Here is a 22,702-nt window from a genome sequence, read left to right on the forward strand (position 1 = left end):
GTCATCATGGCAAAGATAAAATAAATCAGTTATTAGAAATGAGTAATTAAAATTATTATGTTTAGAAATAGGGCAGCATGGTGGCGCAGTGGGTAGCACAATTGCCTCACAGCAAGAAGGTCATTGGTTCAAGCCCTAGCTGGGTCAGTTGGCATATCTGTGTGGAATTTGCGTGGGTTCTCTGGTATCCCCCACAAGTCCAAATGCAAGCGCTACAGGTAAATTGGGTAAGCTAAATTGTCCGTAGTATATGTGTGTAAATGAGTGTTTATGGATGTTTACCAGTGATGGGTTGCAATTGGAATTGCATCTGCTGCAAAAACATATGCTAGATAAGTTGGCGGTGGTTTATTCTGCTGTGGCGACCCCAGGTTAATAGAGGGACTACGCCGAAAAGAAAATGAACGATTGAATGTTTAGAAATGTGTTGAAAAAATCTTCTCTCCGTTAAACAGAAATTGGGGAAACAAACAAACAGTGGGGCTAATAATTCTGATTTCAACTGTATATATATATTGCTGAGAGCTTAATATGATAACATTTAAAGGACATTTTCTCAATATTTACATTTTTGGACCCCTAAATTACAGATTTTATGGTCATATACTATCAAATTTAACTATCAAAGCTTATTTTTCTGCATTTAGATTATGTATAAATCTCAATTTTTTTAAAATTACACTTTTGATTGGGTTTGTGGTCCAGTGTAAAAAAAAATATTAGATGCTGGACCACAAAACCTTACATATGTATAAAAACATAAATATTGAGAAAGTCGCCTCTAAATGTGTTCAAATTAGAAAAAAATAGATTTTTATATTTATTTATGTAAGCTGTATATATATATATATATGTATATATATGTATACACACACACACACAAATACACACACACACACACACACACACACACACACACATATACACATATACACATATATATATAACATAAATAAATATTTTTTTAAAAATTCTAATTTGAGCACATTTAGTGGTGACTTTCTCAATATTTATGTTTTTTAAACCCTCAAATTCCAGATTTTCTGGTAATATCCTAACAAATTAATCAATGGAATGCTTTTTTAGCTTTTAGATTATGTCTAAGTCTCAGTTAAAAAAAAAAAAAACACTTATGATTGGGTTTGTGGTCCAGCGTAAAAAGTATTTTATATATATAAACATACACACACACACACACATACTGTGTGTATATATATAGCAACATTTGTCACTTTTGGTGTGTTAATGTTTCATTACTATATAAAAGTATTTTAAAGTCTCAGTGACCCAAACTACTGAGTATATGTGGATTTCTTTTACATGATGTCACATTGCAACTCCTTTCTTAATTAGCATTTGTGAAACCCTGAAGTTAATGTAAAACCATTGAAACATCTTAAGATTAAGTCTCTATTTAGAGCTTTCTATTTACTCATATGGTCACTTTGGAGAAAAGCAGTTTATTTAATATACCAGTTAACTCCAGTGGGCCTGGCCAAATCTAGTGTGAAACCCATAACAACAACAAAAAAACAAAAAACAAAAAACAAAAAAAACAAGCCAAGCTTCAATAAATCCAACATAACAGTCGGTAATATCAAACATAAATCTTCTCCAGAATCAATAACTCATCAGTTGTAGTAGACAGCAACGGTTTTGACACCTACCTGTGTGATAGCCTGAAGGAGTCTGCCGTAGCTGTAGACAATCACGATAAAAGGGAGAATAAGGCAGAAGACAAACAGACAGACAATGTAAGACACGTTGTTGGGTGTCCGCGCGGCCCAGTTGACACTGCAGGTGGTGCCGGGACCCTCCGGACCGTAGCAGCTCCATCCGAACAGTGGCGGAAGAGTCCAAACCATGGAATAAATCCAGGAGAAAGCAATGCCTATGACCACTTTTCGGTAGTTGGTGGAGTCGGCCTGTGTGGAGCCCATCATGGTGCAGTAACGCTCGTATGAGAGAACCGCCAGAGAGATTAGAGACACGACGCCTGTACAAACACAAGAGAGATACACAGACAACATATTGCTCAGTAATGAATAATGGCTGCAATCCTGGGAGGCTTACAGATCCTTATTGGCTTTGAGAGCTTGTTTACATTGTGTAAAAGGTGTTTTATTGCATGCACTGCAAATCTATGACAAACCAAATGCTGCGGGTTTACTTTGCTTAATGGAACACTTCACTTTTTTGGGAAATAAGCCGATTTTGCAAGTCCCCTAGAGTTAAACAGTTGAGTTTTACCATTTTTAATCCATTCTGGGTCTGGCTGAAGCACGCTTAGCTTAGCTTAGCATAAATCATTAAATCGAATTAGACCATTAGCATCTCACTCAAAAATGACAGAAGAGTTTTAATAACTTTCCTACTTACAGTTTGACTCTTTTTTAGTTACATCATGTAAGGCAAGGCAAGGCAAGGCAAGTTTATTTATATAGCACATTTCATACACAGTGGCAATTCAAAGTGCTTTACATAAACAGGAATAAAAGAAACAATTATAAGAGAAATAAAAACAAACATAAAAATGGTAAGAATAAAAATAAAATAAAATAAAAGCTGATAAAATGTGTTATAAAAGAATTAAAAAGAAGAGAAAAACATAGTAGTTCGATCTGTCGGACGTAGCACAGTGCTCATTCAGTAAAGGCACAGCTAAACAGATGTGTTTTCAGTCTTGATTTGAATGTGCCTAATGTTGGAGCACATCTGATCATTTCTGGAAGCTGATTCCAGCAACGAGGGGCGTAGTAGCTGAAAGCCGATTCACCCTGCTTTGACTGAACTCTTGGGATTTCTAATCTATTTGATCCTAAAGATCTGAGTGATCTGTTAGGTTTGTATTCAGTGAGCATATCTATAATGTATTGAGGTCCTAGGCCATTTAGTGATTTATAGACCAGTAATAATACTTTAAAATCTATTCTAAATGTGACTGGGAGCCAGTGTAAAGACCTGAGGACAGGTGTGATGTGCTCTGATTTCCTGGTTCTGGTCAGAATTCTGGCCGCAGCGTTCTGGATGAGCTGCAACTGTCTGACTGTCTTTTTGGGAAGGCCAGTGAGGAGGCCATTACAGTAATCCACCCTGCTGCTGATAAAAGCATGAACAAGTTTCTCTAAGTCTTCACTGGAAACAAAGCATCTAATTCTTGCAATGTTTTTGAGATGATAGTATGCTGATTTACTAACTGCTTTGATATGACTATTGAAACTCAGATCTGACTCCAGAGTCACACCAAGATTCTTGACCTTATGTTTTGTTGTTTGACCCTTAGAGCCAAGGTACGCATTCACCTTGAGAACCTCATCTCTGTTCCCAAACGCAATGACTTCAGTTTTCTCTTTGTTTAACTGAAGAAAGTTTTGGCACATCCAATTGTTAATTTCATCAATGCATTGGCAGAGGGTGTCAATGGGGCTGTAGTCATTAGGCAGTAAGGCTAGGTAGATTTGAGTGTCATCAGCATAGCTGTGGTAGGAGATTTGGTTCTTTCTCATTATTTGGCTCAGAGGGAGCATATAAAGGTTGAACAGGAGTGGTGCCAGAATCGAGCCTTGTGGGACTCCACATGTCATGGGTGTCCACCCTGATCTATGGTCACCTATACTGACATAGTAACCTCTTCCTTCAAGGTAAGATCTGAACCATTTGAGGACCGTCCCAGACAGCCCAACCCAGTTTTCCAGCCTATCCAGAAGTATGCTGTGATCGACAGTGTCAAATGCAGCACTGAGATCGAGCAGTACCAGCACTGTTAGTTTGCCTGAATCTGTATTTAGGCGGATATCATTGATTATCTTTATAAGGGCGCTCTCTGTACTGTGATGTGGTCTGAAACCAGATTGAAAATTGTCCAAACACCCCTTGTAGTTTAGGAACTTGTTAACCTGGTTAAAAACAACTTTTTCAATGATTTTGCCAATGAAAGGGAGATTTGAGATGGGCCTGTAATTGCTCAATATGGTGTTATCCAGGTTGCTCTTCTTCAAGAGGGGTTTAACAACTGCAGTTTTAAGTGAGTTAGGAAAAATCCCCGAGAGAAGTGAAGCATTTACCACTTTTAGAAGATCCATTTCTAAGCAGGTCAACACCGTTTTAAAGAATGATGTGGGGAGCGTGTCGATGTAAGACCTACAATTAAGGAAATTTGCTGCCGTACCATGGCTGCAGCAGGCACAATTATATTAATATAGTATGATTAAGTACCATATATTAATATATCCCTGCTGAAAAATCCAGCTTAAACCAGCCTAGGCTGGTTGGCTGGTTTTAGCTAGTTGACCAGCCTGGTTTTAGAGGGGTTTTGGCCATTTCCAGGTTGGTTTCCAGCCTGGTCTTAGCTGGTCAGGCTAGAAAATGACCAGCTAAAACCAGCTTGACCAGCCTGGTTTAAGATGGACATAGCTGGTTTTGGCTGGGCTCCCAACTTGTCTAGGCTGGTCAAGCTGGTTTTAGCTGGTCATTTGCCAGCCTGACCAGCTAAGACCAGGCTGGAAATGGTTGGAAACCAGCCAGGAAATGGCCAAAACCCCTCTAAAACCAGGCTGGTCGACCAGCTAAAACCAGCCAACCTGTTTTTTCTGTAGGGATATCATTGTACCTGCTGCAGTCATGGTACTGCAGCAAAGTTCCTTGATTATTTTGCCTAAATGAGAGTATAGTTCCTAACCACATCAGCCTAGAAAACAGGAACTTTTAAATTTTCTGTCAGTTTTACTAAATGTAACTACAAAAGAGTTCAGCTTTAAATAGAAAAATTATCAAAGCTCTTTGGTGATTTGTGAGTGAAATGCTAATAGTCTAATCCGATTTATTGATTTATGCTAAGCTAAAAGTGCTCCTGTCAGACTCGGATATCAACTGGATGCATTCTAAAATGGTAAATCTCAGTGGTGTAACTCTAGGGAGTTGTAAAATGTGCATATTTTCAAAAAATAGTGTTCCTTTAACAAGAAAAATAATGGGAAATTGCACACTTTTATTGGTTTATGTCTAGATGCATTTCAATCAATCACAAACAGACAAAGGAAACACATATTTGCTTAAACCTAGTGTTTATCTATCTGTTTTGTTTACTTTTAACCACTTTCCTGATTCTTTTGAGGGGAAAGTGTATGGGTGGGTCTATGTATGGGCTTTTTTCTGATATTTTGATCTAATTTTAGGAATTATTTGTTCACACCATTTACATATAAATGAGACAAGAGAGAGGCAATGTTCGTTTTTGATTTGAAAAACCTTTCAAAGTAAATCCTGCATCATTTTCAGTGTGTACTTTTTGCTCAGTTTTTTTTTGTTGTTAAATTTTTTATTTATTTCAACTCTAAAGACTGTATACAGTTTTATGTAAAAGTTTGGCCACCCTTGATAATTTTCATAATTGCAAGCCATAGCCTACTGGCCTTTCAAATCAGCAATTTCATTTGGATATATTTTATACCCTAAGGGAAAAGCAACATTTCAGTTTTGACAAAACATTCATTTAGTCAACAGATGCAATGCAATGCAATTTAAATTTAAACAAAAACAGACAGGTGCAAAAATTTGGGCACCCCAACAGATGAATGACATCAATCTTTTGTACAGCCACATTTTGCTGAAATAACAGCCTGTAGACGCTAGTTATAGTCAAGGATAACTCTCTGAAGTCTTGCTGAAGGCATTTTGGACCATTCTTCCTTGCACAATTTCTCTAGTTCAATCAGGTTTGATGGGTGCCAAGCATGAACAGCCCTTTTTAAATCAACTCTTAGATATTCAATGATGTTTAAGTCTGGAGACTGGGGTGGCCATTCTAGAACATTATATCATGTCTATTTTCAGTTTCAGTTTAATTTCACACATCTCAATACTGCTACACTACATATTTCTGTCTGAAAAACATGACATTATCTAGCATTATCTGGCATTTCACTGCGATCTTCTCTTATGAAGAAAGAGCACGTTATTATGCAGCCACAGAGGGGTGCCCAATATTTTGCATAAGACTGTATGACGTGTGAGTGTGTGTGAGTGTGTGTGTAACTTTTTAACTTTACACCATTTTATATTGTTCTATGAAAAACAGTAGATCAAATGACACATTTAATTTAAGTATATAGATACCTTACTTTGATGCATTTTCTCAAAATATATCAAATTGTGATCATCATACATTAGGTTAGTAGGTATACAGCTGATCTTTGAGGCATTTTGAATGGATTTGTTCACATAAACGTTTACATTATGAATGCAAAGTGATCAAATGCATTTTTCAATTACCGCTAGAAGAGGCTGAAAGTATACAAACTCAATTTTTTTCAGACATTGTGCGCTTAACAATGCGCACCTTAATAAAATGTAAACAAACTCAAATGTATTTGTTGTTTTTTATCATCTGCACAGGAGTGATTTATAGGTTTTACTCTGCCCTCTTCCCGTCATTGTGCAATGTACTGTCATTTGTGCTGGCAAAACCAAAAAAACTCAAGGGGATCCTAAAATATCTCACCTGAAACTGAAGGCAGCTCTCATGCCAGAGTCATTTTAACTGTGAAGAGCAGGTGTTCACACTATATTGAGATGTGACTGACTGGAAGGTCTTCTGGTAAGGCACATGGGAATGTGTGTGTTTTTTCTTTTTTTTTTTTTTTTTTTTTTACAATAAAGCCAAACAAGATCTAAAATAGTGACGGGTAGGAGTGACAAATGTGTCAATACTAAGAAACCAAACTTTTTGCAAAAACGACTAATGTGCAGCTTTTATATTCCTCCATTTCAGATGTCAACATACAGTTGAAGTCAGAGTAGCACCCCTTTTATTTATTTTTTTTCTATTTTAATTATTTCCCCAATGATGTTTAACAGAGCAAGGAAATTTTCACAGTATGTCTGATAATATTTTTTCTTCTGGAGACAGTCTTATTTGTTGTATTTTGACTAGAATACATTTTAAGGTCAAAATTATTATCCCTTTCAGCTTTTTTTTCAATAGTCTACAAAACAAACCATTGTTATACAATAACTTGCCTAATTACCCTAACCTGCCTAGTTAACCTAATTAAGCTATTTAAGCCTTTAAATGTCACTTTAAGCTGTATAGAAGTGTCTTCAAATATTATTTACTGTCATCATAGCAAAGATAAAATTAATCAGTTATTAGAAATTAGTTATTTTAATTATTATGTTTAGAATTGTGTTGAAAAAAATTGGGGGAAAAAATAAACAGGGGGGCTAATAATTCAGGGGGGCTGGAGCATAAACCAACTAAATTGCATGAGTATATTTGTAAGAACAGCAAGTAAAAATTATCGATTTTTCTTTTATGCCAAACACAATTTTTTTTAGAATATTAAGTAATGATTCCATGAAGACATTTTCTAAATAACCTACTGTTAATATATCAAAAGTTAATTTATGATTGGTAACAAGCGTGGGCCGACACGGTGGCTCAATGGTTAGCACTGTCACCTCATAGCAAGAAGGTCGCTGATTCAAGTCCCGATTGGGTCAGTTGGCATTCCTGTGTGGAATATGCATGTTCTCCCCGTGTTTGCGTGGGCTTCCTCTGGGTGCTCTGGTTTCCCCCACAATCCAAACACATGTGCTTTAGGTGAATTGAATAAGCTAATTTGGCTCTAGTGTATGTTTGTGAATCAGTGTGTTTGGATGTTTCCCAGCACTTGATTGCAGTTGGAAGGGTATCTGCTATAAAAAAGTGATGGATCAGTTTGCGGTTCATTCCGCTGTGGCGTACCCTGATGAATATAAAGAAACTTTAAACTAAAATTTTCTTAATATTTCGATTTCTTTGAAGCCTCAGATTTCATATGATCAACTAGTTGTATCTCTGCCAAATACTGTCCAACTCTATCCTAACAAATTAATAATAAGCTTATTTATTCCACTTTCAGATAATGTATAAACCTCGATTTCATCAAATTGGCCCTTATGATGGCGGTCCTGAGTCACATACAGTTTGTGAATTTCAGTATTTCTTTGCTGCTGTATGTGCTACTGTTTGCAGTAACCAAAGAATGAATCTGCCTTTCAGGTCTCTCGCATTTAGTTTTCATTAAAATACTCTTGCAAAATCCTTCAACCTTAGTCATACAAAAAGTTGCTAAGAAAGGCCTTGACTCAAAAATGAATATGCTGAAAGAGACTATAAGACAGGGCTGAGTGATACAACAAAAATCTAATATCACAATATAGTAGAGTTCTGTAAATTCAGTCAATCAATAGTTTATGTATACTGAACACAAGGAAAATAGTGAACCATTTATTTTTTACATTTTAAACTGTAAACTCAAAACTGCACTCACACGCTCACGCACGCTTTTCTCACTTCATTTAGAACTTCAGGGCAAATGTTTGATTAATGTAAAATATAATATAAATACAAATGAAGTATAAAACATTTCTCCCATACTAAAGATTACAGAGCCAACATAAAACATTGCTAAATAAAATGCAAAATGTAAGCATTGTGCTTTCAAGCGTGCGCGTAAGATTGCGCTCATTCAAACGATGAAAAAGTGGTACCATAAGCAATATATTTTGCAATACTAGAAATTAAATAATAGAGTAAAACAATATGAAATGAAATGATATGAGTTTGGATTTTGTCCATACGATATACAGTTGAAGTCCAGCTGTGAATTTCTTTCCTTATTTAAATATTTCCCAAATGATTAACAGAGCAAGGAATTTTCACAATATTGCCTATAATATTTTTTCTTCAGGAAAAAATCTTTTTTGTTTTATTTTGGCAATAAAAGCTGTTTTAAATTTTTTAAAAAGCATTTTAAGGTCAAAATTTTTAGCTCTTTTAAGCAATATATATATATATATATATATACACACACTTTTTTTTGATTGACTACGAGCACTCTTATACAACGAATTACCTATTTAACCAAACTAGTTTAGCCTTTAAATTATAATTCAAACTGAATACTAGTATCTTGAAAAATATCTAGTAAAATTATATGTACTGTCATCATGTCAAAGATAAATGAAATTAGTTATTAGAAATTAGTTATTAAAACCATTATGTTGTATCATCTTTCCTTTAAACAGAAATTGTGGAAAAAATATACAGAGGGGCTAATAAATTCTGACTTCAACCGTAAATCGTCATAATGGGCAGTCCTACTACAAGCTTGACTATTTAATTATAAGCTTGAAGGATGTTTTTAATATTTAACCACTTGATTTGCATACGCAACACCAGCATTGACATTGGACATTGCTTCATCCGGATATCATGTCCGGATGAAGCAATGTCTTGAGCGTGGCAATGTATTTGCTGCGGGCTACTGATATTTCAAAGAAACATGAAACCGAATGTATCTTTGTCTTTTAAGTAATATAGCATTGCTAGCACATCATCAGTGTTTTTTCAAGACAGATCAGTGAAACAAGTAGCTATACAGTCCACTCACTGCTTACAATTAACGTCATTAGACATTCTGAAGCAACTTATGGCGGTTCCTGATGACAGCTAATCAGGAAAGCGAGTAATGAGCCTTTTCAAAGCAACGAGAGGCCATTTTCATTAGGCTTTCAAAGAGCGCAACCAATTACAAAGGCTTTCTCTATAAAAGCACACTTAGTTCACCCGTAAGCATAGTTTTATTGAACAAAGGGTTATTCGTTTAGTTTCGTTTAGCAGACCAGCTTTGACCAGTCATAACACGTCAACAGTATTCATTAATTACCGACTACATTTTTCTTATAGACTTCTTGTGCATTGATTTTACATTATATAACACAGGCCAAGTCGATCTAAAGGATTTCCACCATGTGAAAATTGACACCTGTTAATTAACAACAAAAACAGCTATTCTGCTCACTGGAAACACAATACCCGCCTCTGTCCCAGCCTGTGTTATGGGTCAACTACGGGACAGCATTCATCTCATTTGGCTGAACACAGCTCTCCTCGCCTTCAGGTCAGGTGTTAAACCTTAATCAGGGGAGGAATACACCTCCGCCCCACCTCTGTCTTTTCAATTATGAAGACTTATGGGTCTTTTCAATAGTGCGCCGTGGAAAGAATGTTTTCATCAGCTTTGTTTCCAATTCTTTGTCATTTCGACTTATTTAATGAGTTTTCAACACATTAAATCATTCCATTTTCATTTTCTTCATCGGTAAACAAATTCAAAGTGGTTGAAAAAGCACAATGAACTTCTTACGGTGGGTTGTAACCTTGGAAAGCATTCAATTTTAGTAGTGGATTGGATTTTTTTACCTATTGTATTGTACTTTGAGCTTTTCTCTGGTGTAGTACTCAAAATCATGTTTACATACAAACAGAAATGCTATGTGCATTGATAATATCAGATAATACTATATGTTCTTTTCATGTACTGTGATATTTACATGTCATGTCAGATGTATAGCACACTGTCACAGTTCTACTTTGGTACATTTTCAGAAAAAGGCATTACTATGGTACACTTTTAGTTACTGCATTATAGATGTAGTTCCAAAATCTAAAACTGATAACCATAACCAAGACAAGTTTAACCGATTGCCATCTATAAGTAGGGGGGGGGGGGGTCACATCCTGCTTTTCTATTATGTGTAAACAGATATGATAGATAAAGTTACTACGAGGTTTATAGTGCACTACATCCCTTATTGTATTGCATAAAAATGGGGGACAATATACTGTTTGAACAGTGGAATTCACAGTGTTATTTTTAATGGATGTTTTACCAGGATTTTACAGTTACCAGAAATGTGAGTAAAATGAATGTCCTAGTAAAACATTACAAGTATATAAAGGACTTATTTTAACACAAACCAAACTGTAAATCTAATCACACATACAGACACTGGCACATTTCTTAATTTATATGCCAACGATTTGAGTTTGCTCAGATTTACAATTTTGATGTGTGACTTTGTATTAAAGTATTTTAAAATATAGTAATAATACTACCATGACATTGCTGGAAAAAAATTACATAATCATTAATGGTAGTTGTATTGGTTTTAATGGAAACTAATTGTAACTGTCCCTGTGGGGATCTAATTTGTCAATATTGGTGGCAATAACAAATGGCTAAATTCTATTGGGAAATGTCCCAAAACACATCAAAACAATAAAATATACAATTTGTAACGGTCAACACTTGATTGATTGAAATAGGTAATTGATATTTTTTATCAAAATCCATTAAAACTTATCTGGTGGTTCTATTGTTTCTTTTCAGAAGGGAACTTTTCCAACAATCTATATATGCGCCAACAATAGGCAATTTACCACAAATGACAATGACTCACTTAAGTAAATTGCAATTAGGCTATTCATTTTAGCCTACTGCAACTTTTGGAAGGGATGAGCCTTGCTGAACAGGAGTATCAGCATCTCTCCCTGGCGAAGAAAACATTAAACTGACAAAAAAAGTGCGCGCACGAGCCTGACAGGAGCTTCTGGAGCGAGACGCTTTTACCTCACGACAAATCATATTAATATCTTGCATACAACTTTGACAATGATAAATGATAACTGTTGTGAAAACACTTAAGAGCAGTTTACTCACAGCTAAAAAGGGATACAGTGATAATAGCTATGACATGAACGTGAAATCAGAAGGGTAAGTTTAAGTATGAAGGTGTGATATATATATATATATATATATATATATATATATATATATATATATATATATATAGGTAGTAGTCAACCATTGTAGTGGACAAACCCTTTCGTCAAATTGATTTTCCTAAAATTATTGAACAAGACCCATTCTTGTCTTAGGACAATTTTAAAAAACATTTTTGATCCACTTCAAATGTTAACTTCAATTCTTTCTCACACTGGTATTAATGGTAATACACTATTTTACGTTTGTACAGTAATATTTTGAGGACGTTGTTTAACAGTAAGACATGGCAGAGAGGTTCCTAAAACGTCCCAGAGGAGCATGCCAAGTACATTCCGCCACGTTGTGAAAATGCGCATTCAAAACATTAGTAGCCCATCCAATAACCAAGACAAATCAGGACATTGTCAGGATTTAAAAACGAACATAGTAGTGATTGAAACACCTAATCACCCACGTGCATTCAAATCCTATTTTAAATGTTTAATGACATCGCTGTAACATACAGCAGACTCACCCAGGAATGAATTGATGAAACCGTACCACACGCATCCCGCGCGCCCGATGAGCCAGCGACCCTGCGTGCTGGCGGCGAAGCTGAACGGAGTGCCGAGGACGCAGACCAGCAGATCGCTCACTGAGATGCTGATCAGAAGACAGTTCATAGGCGAGCGAAGCACTTTGTAGCGACAGAACAGGACGAGCACGAGCGTGTTGTTGAGAAAACCGAAAGTTCCGATGAATCCAAGGCACACTGCGACTATCAAGTGTCCTGTCGGGCTCAGACTGTGGTCTGAGTGATTTTCATCCAAGTGCGCGCCGGTCCCGTCACCTCCTCCAGCGCACCACTCGCAACTCCGACTCACGTTAGACTCAATCATTGCACCATTAATTATGGCTTGTGTAAAGGATTTAATCAGTTTGGTTTTAAAACGAGAGTCTGTGCTTTGTAATCCATTTAAGTTTTGGAGAGTTTTCTAACCCATAATTTCTGTGGTTCTGGAGTTCACCAAATGCACAAGTGCATTGTTGCCACATATACTCTAGATAGAGGTTCCTAGATGTGGTCAAGCCAATTATGCCCCTCCTCGGGATGAATGGGAGTTTTTATTACCCCCCGCCAAGCTGACGTCTACGTCTCAAGCCACCGATCTTCATATGCCAATAGCACTCGTACGTCTTTTACTCTAAAAAATCATGCCTTGTTGATTGGCCAAAATGCAGTTAAGTTAATTGAAGCTTTCAGAGTTGAATCTATCTGTTGGTCCAGGCATACATGAATCCGCACAACTAAAAAGTAAACGTGGAAAAAGGTTTATAATTGATTTAATTTTTTAAATACGAAATTATGATTAAAAAAATATTATAAATTATAGTTTTAGACTACATATTTTACAATATGAACTTTGTAAATATACCATGTTATAAAATAAATGAAAGCAATTCGGTGACCAAATAAACATTTTCAAAGCTCACACAAGTTTCATAACTTGGGCTCAATTGTTACAGTTTTATGATTTTTTTTTCAAGTAAAAGATATATTCGGAAACAACATGAATTCACATTCGCATTAAATATCAGCTTTAAGAGTCTGATGATGAGTTAGAAATAGGCAATTAAATAAAAATAAAACATTCTGATGGTAACAAACTCTCATTGTATTATATAAACACATTCTAGCTTATTGTTGTATTTAGCAGAAATCCTGTTGACGTTTTTTTTCACATAATTATTATAAATGTAATGACACAACATAATTTGCAATAAGTTTAGAGCTAAAAATTAATTTGCTCAATTCATTTGTAATATCTTCAGTAAAGCTACAGTACATGATAAAACAAAAATGGTAGTAGTAAAAGATATTCTTAAAATGACAGTTAAGAAATTAGTTATTCATTATCATTAAAATTTAATTCCAGCTTTAGCAGAATCACCACTAAACGTTTACTCATTTGTTATTCCTTTTCAGGATAATTTTTCATTATTAAAGCCCATTAATTATAATTAAAGCAGTTAAGAGAGAGTTTATGTCCAAACTCTCAAAGCACTCTTAGGAAACCCCAAGTAAATTAAACTCATTAATAATGATGTTTTAATGTCATAAATGTTTTACTTGTTTGCAAAATTACAACATCTTCAAAATATTTAGAAAATAATAGCTATCACTAACTTATTGACCTTATTCTTCAACGCGGAAGTGCGCGCATTACGCGATTTGCGAATGTTTTATAACTTCCGATTCAGTTGGCTATGGGAGAAATGACTAGGAATAATAAACGGCAGAAAACAGTCAAATTACTTACTCTACAAACAAGTGATACATGACTATACAGAACATTTTGAATAATATAATAAGAAAATGTCAGTTTGCAACATCAAGCAGCATAAGGAGCTGTTTTAATGTCTAAATATGAATGGAAGTGAATGAGACCGGAAGTCTCGAGCCAACAAGATTCAAATGGCTGCATCCACTCGAATGCGAAGAATAAGGTAAATAAAACATGATTTAGTAAAAACAGTTACATCGTGTGCATCATATTATGTCTTCAGTCTATAGACATGAACGAGTACTGAACAACCAAAACAACATTGGTGAACTACAGGACTTTATGTGCATGTGCAGATGTGTTCAAATGCAGTATCGCCATCTAATGGCCTGGCATGCCTAATTGCATTTTCAATTATTTTCCAATATCTATGCGAAAGGTGCTCATTTTAATAGCTTTGCACGTATTCAAAACTTTTCATAAAATACAAAAAGAATAACTTCTTAGTTTTTATTGACACTTTTTTTGTGATCGTTCTTCTAAGTAGTAGCAGGCATTGATCACACTTTAAAGTAAGCAGAGTTTACATAAGAAACTTGTGGAATCTGATTGTCCTACATTTAGCAAGTAAATCAACTTAATTGTTGAGTTGATGAAGCTACTTAAAATAAGTAGCTGTAGCTAAGATATCCTGGATTTCGGTAGCTTGAGTTCTTGGTTCAGTCATATTAAAGATTTAAGTACACAGCACCAGTAATTGAGTCCAGGAAAAGAAAAAGAAATTGAAGATTTGCTGTACTCTGCTCTATTTAATGATGTTTATTATAGTAATTTCTAAAGTCACTTTGACTTGTATTTCATTGCAGACAATACAACAAACATTACTTAATGTGTTCCTCTTGATTTTTTTTTAATAAACACATTCCAATTTTGGTTCTTGCAACACATTTAAAAAAAAGTTGGAACAGTAAAGCATTTACCCCTTTGTAATGTTGCCATTCTTTTTCGCAACTTTTAAAAGACGTTTAGGGACTGAAGACACCAAGTAAAAAGTGTTTCAGGTGTAATTTTCTCCCATTCTTCCTGCAAACAAGTTAAGGTGGGTAACAGTACAGGGTCTTCGTTGTCGCATTTTGTGCTTCAAAATGCACCACACATTCTCTATTGGAGACAGGTCGGGACTGCAGGCAAACCAGTCAAGTACCTGTATCCTCTTCCTTCGCAGCCAGGACTTGGTAATGTGTGTAGAATGTAGTTTTTTTGCATTGTCTTGTTGAAATTTGCATGCATGCAATTTGTGCTCCAAAATCTCGATGTACTTTTCAGCATTAATGGTGCCATCGCAGAAGTGCAAGTTACCCTTGCCAAGTGCGCTGACACAACCCCATACCATGACAGACCCTGGCTTTAGGACTTGTTGCTGGTAACAGTCTGGATGATCCTTTTTTTCTTTGATCTGAAGCACACAGCATCCATTTCTCCCCCCAAAATATCTGAAATACTGATTTATCTGACCACAGTTCATGTTTCCACTGTGTGATGGTCTATCTCAAATGCCTCTGAGCCCACAGAAGTCGATGTCACTTCTGGACACTGTTAACATAGGGCTTCCTTTTGGCACAGTACAGTTTTCACTGGCATTTGTGGATGTAACTAAGTATTGTGGTACTTGACAAAGGTTTGCCAAAGTAGTTCTGAGCCCATGTGGTGATATCGCTTATAGGTGAATGATGATTCTTGATGCGGTGCCGCCTGAGGGATGGGAGATCATGGTTGTTCAGCTTAGGCTTGCACCCTTGTCCTTTATGCACTAAAATTCCTCCAGATTCCTTGAACCTTTTGATTAGGTTATAAACTGTTGAAGATGAAATTTCCAAATGTCTTCCTATCTTTTTTCAAGGAATGTTGTTTTTAAACATTTCAATAATTTTCTCATGTATTTGTTGGTAAACTTGTGATCCTTGGCCCATCTTTGCTGCTAAAGAACTTTCTTGGATGCTGCTTTTACACCAAATCATGATTACAATCACCTGTTGACATCACCTGTTTCAAATTACATTATCATTTAACCAATTTACCTGATTACTAGCCCTAAATTGCTCCTGTCCCAACTTTATTTGAAATGTGCTGCAGGTCTGAACGACAGGAAAGGTTGTATATTTACAAATGAAATAAAGTTGACCAAAAATATGAACTATTTTGTGTTTATATTTTGTGATTCTATTGTCTGCAATGAAATACAAGTCAAAGTAAATTTGGAAATCACTACTTTTTTACTTGTATTTTCGATACTGTCTCAACTTTTTCTGATTTGAGGTTGCAAGTAACCTTTTATGGTTACATGATCAATCAATTTCTTTGTAGGCATATTTGCCTCTTCCCAAAGTTCTTTTTGATGGGTGAGAGGTCAGGAAAAGCAATTTTCTCTCTCGATTTGTCCATCTTTTTTCACAAGGGGTGTCGGAGAATTGCTCTGCAATCAGTTCTATTGATGTGGGATTTCACTGTGTCTTGTACCACTTATGAGGTCTAAATTCATCAGGGATGTTTCCGAGAAAAGTGAAAGAACATCTAGATGGACTGAGCTACACATAAAAAGGTACATTCTCTGTATCCTGCTTTAATTAATGACATCCGATGGCCCCTGAACCCCATTGAAGCTCTAAATTGAATCCTTAAAAAAGGATTTGAGCAAAGTCAGGTTTCTTGTCATCATAAAAATCCAGATCTCTAGCTCCTCTGGTGGAAAATAAAAGAATGTATGATTAGGAGAAAAGTTCATGGCTTAAAAATGCCCCATGAGCTTTTCTGTTTTTCCTCACTTTTATTTTTGCAGTTTCCTAGATAGAATAACCTGTGGTTTGCACCACTTCATAGTGCTGATCAACAAAAGTATGATTTTCATTAAGTCTGTGACCCCTTTTCAGGGCCCAGTGATTTCTGCTCTATGATTTACTGTGAGAAATGTGGATGGAAACTTGAACCTGTCAGAAAAATGCAATTTTCAACAATGCAACATGGAAATAAACAAAATATTGTTTTAATAATTCCAAGAAGACGTGTATACTTTAATGTGCAATGTGAATAATTATTATAGTATGTTATTATTGCAATAACAACAACAACAAAACAGTGATTGATTTTAAGATATAATTACAATCTTCCATGTTTGAACAAACTAAAAGTTTAATTGTTCCAGACTGTAAAAATGTAACTGTAAAATGTTGAAGTATATGATTCATGATTTTAATTCATTAAACAAGCTTGATGATTTTGAAAAAAAGAAGTATTTCCCAAAATAAAGAGAAGAAAAAAAGATTCTCAGAAAAGAGAATTTCAGAGAGTAATACACTTATTTCATAGGGCTGTGCATAATATTGTTTGCTTCAGGTAAAACAATTTAAACTACTGTATATCATCCTAACCTGGATTTTTAAAATTTTGCAGTTTGACTATGATATATGGCTCATGTAGTTTTGTTCCACTTTTTTTATTTACATAAAAATAAATAAATAAAAATCACATTTATTAAAAGTTAGAGTAAGAACTTTTTTTATTGTAAAGAATTAATTAAATGGCCAGTTCATGAAAAAAAAAAATCACGATTTCTAGAAAAATATATAACACTTTTCAAGAACATTTACAACAAAAATAATAACAAACTTTCCTTCAATAAAAATTTATCTAAAGCACCATATCAGAATACAGTTAAATAGCCAATGTTTTCTGAAGAATCACATGATACTAAAGACTGAAAAACATTCATTCATTCATGTTCCTTCGGCTTAATCCCTTATTTATCAGGGGGCGCCACCATATTTATATTTTTCCTTTTTTCATTTTAAATTGACAATATTCAGCTATATATATATATATATATATATATATATATATATATATAATTTTTTTTTTTTTTTAAGAATTAAGATCTTTTGTGTCTCCAGAATGTGTTTTAAAGTTTCAGCTCAAAACACCAATCAGATTATTTATTATACCTTTCAGATTATTGGTATTTTCTGCTCTGAACACAATGTAGCTGTTTTTGTTGCCTCTGCCTTTATTGCTAGTTCTCTCCGCCCACTGTTCCCATGTGCCTGTTAGAATGTGCCTCAATCTCTGCGTCAGATAAACCAGCCTGATCTCACAAGAAAACGTAAGTATTTTACGTTTTGTCAGTTTAGTGGCTAATTCGTCCAAATTCGTACGAGTTCATTCGTACGAAATTGTACGATTTTAAAAAGGAGGCGTGGCACCTAACCCCACCCCTAAACCCAACCGTCATTGGAGGATGAGCAAATCGTACTAAATCGTATGAATTAGATCGTACGAATTCATACGAATTAGCCACTAAATCAAAAAGTTACGAATTGCCGTGAGATTGTGTTGGATAAACAGCACAGTTACAGACATGAAGGAAGCAGATCTCACGTAATGTTTGTGAGAAATACTAAGAAATTTCCCAATTATCTTTTGATGTATTTGTTGTGGAGTTAATTCAAGCCTTTTTGCAACAAGTCACATACAATGTCGTTACAAAGTTCATGCACACACATACAGCGTACGCATTTAACTTTGCACTGTTTTTTCATGGCAAATGTGACAGGATACACGCTAATATCCACTGCTGTATGCATATCCGTTATGTTAATGTACAAAACAAACCTGATATACGTCCACAAACCGGGATTGAAGCGTGTTCTTTTATAATTGTCAAATCAAATCAAATCAAATCAAATTTTTTTATTGTCACATCATCAGCAGCATGTGTGCTGTGATGAGTGAAAAGCTTAGGTGCTGGCTCCAGACAGCGAAATACAGACAGTGCAAATACAACGACAGTGCAAAATACAACAACATACAACAGCATACTCCCAAAAAAACAGGACAATGTAAAATTGGCAGTGTTGACAGCAATATGTACAATGTATAGGTGTACACATAATTGTAGGCAGTATTGTTTTAAAGTGCAGTGCATGCTACATATTGATGGTGTGCAGTGAGGGGTATGGAAGAGTTTGTGTGGGGTGTGTTAATTGTACTGACATGCGGCTGTGGTGATAAAGTAAAGATGGTAAAATCGCTGTAATTCATTAACATGTACTGTTTCAAAACAGTTTCAAACTTGTAAAACTCATTCTTGATCACATTTGATGATGATCACAGAAAGCTAAACAGATCTTTTAATCACAGTAGCTTTGCACACGCCCTGTCTTGTTGATATAATTATACGCGTTACTATGGAGACATGTTAATACGTGGCTGTCAATAAATTCGGTGTGCGGGGAAACCCCACTCCTTTGTCACAGTGCGGTGGGCCTCAAAATGGGAGGGGTTTGGATCCTATTTTAATGACAGGAAATTTTTAAAAAAGAGACTTATTGTGTTTCTATCACTTCAATATGACAGTGGACACACTATACCTACAGATAGTCCTGCCCAAACAGCTTACAAAAGAGGATTTTCATCATAGGTGCCCTTTAAACTGTATTTTTGATCAAAAGAAGCCTTGGTAAGCATAAAACACTTCTTTCTAAACGTTCCTAAAATGTAGTCAACAAAGTGTATTTATATATCATTTTTAATAACTCTCAAAACACATTTTAAAACGAATACATGATAAAGCCTCAACATGCCAGTGTTCAACAGCCTCATCAGTTGTGTGAAGTGAGTTTTAATGAGCCAATATTCATGGTAGGGTTGAAAAGCAGTTGAAGTACTTATTGATCATAAGGATATGTTTTCATCTTTTGTCTGCACCTGTCATCTCTCTCTCTCTCTAAAAAAAAAAAAAAAAAACTAATCCCCTAGCCAGAACATTTTTTCTCATAATGTTAGGATGGCAACACCATCACAAAGAAAGCATCTCTCCAGTGTGTTATCAGCTGGAAGGCTGAAGTTTATTGAATTCACTCTGTGCGGTGCGTCGCTCAAGGTCGTAATTATGAAGGCTGATTAGTTCATACGGGTGGACATGAGTGAGGTGAAGAGGCCTCAGGATAGAGCGGGATTTGTTTTACGTACTCTTGATTGGCTTCATCTCTCACACACAAATCCTAAGCATGAACATACATTCATTCAAACACATTGACAACCTCACAAGATTCAATCTGATTGCATTCACCATCACATCTTTAGAATCCTAGATTTTCTTGAGGAAACTGAAACGTGATGATGAAAGTGATGAATGCGCCAATAATTGTAGCATACAGGGATTGATTGAGGCTGAAGTTTGGCTGAACTTGATGTTTACATTCCAAGGCGATTGAATGCTCGTTAGGTTGGACAAGTGGACCTAATTATTGATCCTAAATGAGTCTTAAGGCTTAATTTATCACCATGCACTTTTTGCCCCAAAGACTTTCATTCATATACATGCGAATGCGACAGACTGAAAATGCAAGCTCGCATAACAAATCTCGCATGTTGCTGCTTTGCAAAAATCAAGCTTTGTGAATTCTGAGCTGCGAAATCACATCTCATGATTGAATTAGACGAAGAGAAGATCAAAAAATACAGTACAGAACTCTCAGTACAGAAATTTAAAATATGGAGCAGTTGCTCGCTTTTTTAATGTGCAGTGCTTCCATCAGGTTTGAAATATACTTGCGGTGGTAGCCGAATTGAAACACACCATTTACCCAAATGACATAAATAATTAACTCTATGCGAGAAACAATACATAATTTAATTTTTAACAATAATTTTATTCATTAAACACTGTTGTACAGTTTCTTTTCAATGGGTAAAATTAAAAAAAGACATCCACAATTTCTCTTACACTATTCAGGAGCCATGTGCACCCACTGACAGGTAAAATCCTCTTCTCTTGAATGCTAAAGCATTTTAGATATGTACTGTATATAACATAACCTCTGTAATATGTTAATATCATCAAATTAATAAAATAATCAGCAAATGAGCAATAAATGACAGAAAAATCTATAAAAACAGACAATTCCTCTAAAATATCAGAATTACAAGATTAAAAGGTGTAGATTATTTAAATAAGGTGTTAATAAATGCGTAAATATATGCGCTGATTAACTATTACTAATGGTGTACCTATATTTTTCAGCCAGTTTAGACCAGTCATTTCGTCCTCTCCAAGTATATAGTTTTCTGAGTCGTTTAGGTTAAACAAATGAATTATTTAATGTTTCTCTCGTGACTGTGCACGCGTAGTCAGTTGCGAAGCCAAACGAAAGTAGGCTTGAGTAAAAATGGTTATGCAAAAATATGGAGCTAATAATATGCCAAAACAATCTGAATTTGAATTATAAACACTTGTAAGTTAATAAAACTGAATATTATATGCCATTTAAAAATGTTTTGAATTTCAGTTTCTTAACTTGAATTTAAATTTCTTAACCTTAATTTGAATTAACTTAAATACTGAACATCAGAAATTTAACACAACTGAATTTTTTAAAGTCAGATTTTTATAGACGTATTTTAAAACTTCAGATTTTTTGGTTCTAAATTTACAGACTGCAGATATTGGGCTTGTAAAAATACAGTTTCAAGTTTTCAAGATAAAGAAATTCAGATCATTAAATTCAATACTCATTACAATTCAAATTCAGATTGTTTCGACATATTAGCTCCATACAAAAACACATACAGGCTTTAGAAAGTGAAAGCAAAAGTTGAATTCAGTGCATGGACATGCATTCTTACATACACAGAGCCAGTTCAGAGTGTAATTAAAGGAATGGAGGAAATGCAATACAATTTTTTAAAAGAATGTTAAACTGAAAAACTGCATTATCCATATGCGTTTCAAACCATGGAGGTTGTACTGAATAGTTCAACATTATATTAAGTATTGCAGCATCGCAACCATTTACAGTATTTAAAAAAGGTTCATAAATTTAGTCTATTGTTGTTGATTAATGGTAATGACAACAATATTTGCTGCTGCCATTTAAAAAATTCTTCCAACAATGTGTACTTTCACTTTAGACTCAAACTTAGCTCACTGTTAAATATTAGTATTCTGATGTTATGTTATGCATTCCATCTATATGCTTCAACTGAAGAAATGGACAAAGTGAAACTGTGATGGAACAGACTGCAGAGGGCCGCAATCATAGTAACACACAAACAAACTGCTTTAAGAGGTTGAAATGTGCCTATGTTCAGTATGAGTCGCAGAACTCGACAAAAAATAAGCGAGAGCAGAGAGATTGGCCATGTGTGAGAGAGACCGAGTGAGATCTGGAGAGTGAGAGAGAGAGAAGGAGAGCCTGAAGCAAGTATCCATACTGTGGGATCACATAATCCAGTCAAATACCAAAATATTCCAAACACTCGCTTCCCTGTCATATGATTGGAAGAAACAAACAAACAAAAACCCCTGCATGAACTGTTCAGTACACTAGCGTACTGAATCGTGACAAGAGGACTGAGTGGTTAGTTTTTTTTTTCCATGAACCGTCTCATCCCTAATCCGCTTGTTAAGTGTGATGTCACGCGAAGCGGCTTCCAGGTCCAAGCGCTCTATCAAACTGTATGGGGAGACTCATCAAATGGTAATAAAAACATTTACAAACTGATGTAATACTTTCGAAATTTAAAATTGCAATATATATCCATGCACTTGATGGCCAAAAGTGATAAATGTTTTCATAAATTGAAAATAATTATATAAAATATAATATATTGAATAAAATGTACTGATCCAGCACCACCTACACCTATAGAACAGCAGAGATGATGGAGTTGCTTTGGTTACTGCAGTAAACAAAGCAGCATGATGTCAAATCTAGCAGGATTTTATCAACCACACAGCATGCCAATATTCTCAGATTAAATTCAGGCAAACTT

At 35.2% G+C, this 22,702-nt stretch overlaps 1 protein-coding gene across 1 annotated transcript in view; it reads right to left on the reverse strand.

Annotated features, from left to right (window-relative positions):
- tmtopsb (teleost multiple tissue opsin b) overlaps window positions 1–12,647 on the reverse strand; it is a 66,479-nt gene extending 53,832 nt beyond the window's left edge. The window contains 3 exon segments of the mRNA XM_056450720.1: window positions 1,668–1,996; window positions 12,127–12,547; window positions 12,549–12,647. Coding sequence (XP_056306695.1) covers window positions 1,668–1,996; window positions 12,127–12,547; window positions 12,549–12,647 — 849 coding nt within the window.
- Between the last annotated feature and the right edge of the window lie 10,055 nt (window positions 12,648–22,702).

The sequence above is a fragment of the Danio aesculapii genome, chromosome 24 (assembly GCF_903798145.1).
Source record: "Danio aesculapii chromosome 24, fDanAes4.1, whole genome shotgun sequence".
In the NCBI taxonomy this organism is placed as follows: domain Eukaryota; kingdom Metazoa; phylum Chordata; class Actinopteri; order Cypriniformes; family Danionidae; genus Danio; species Danio aesculapii.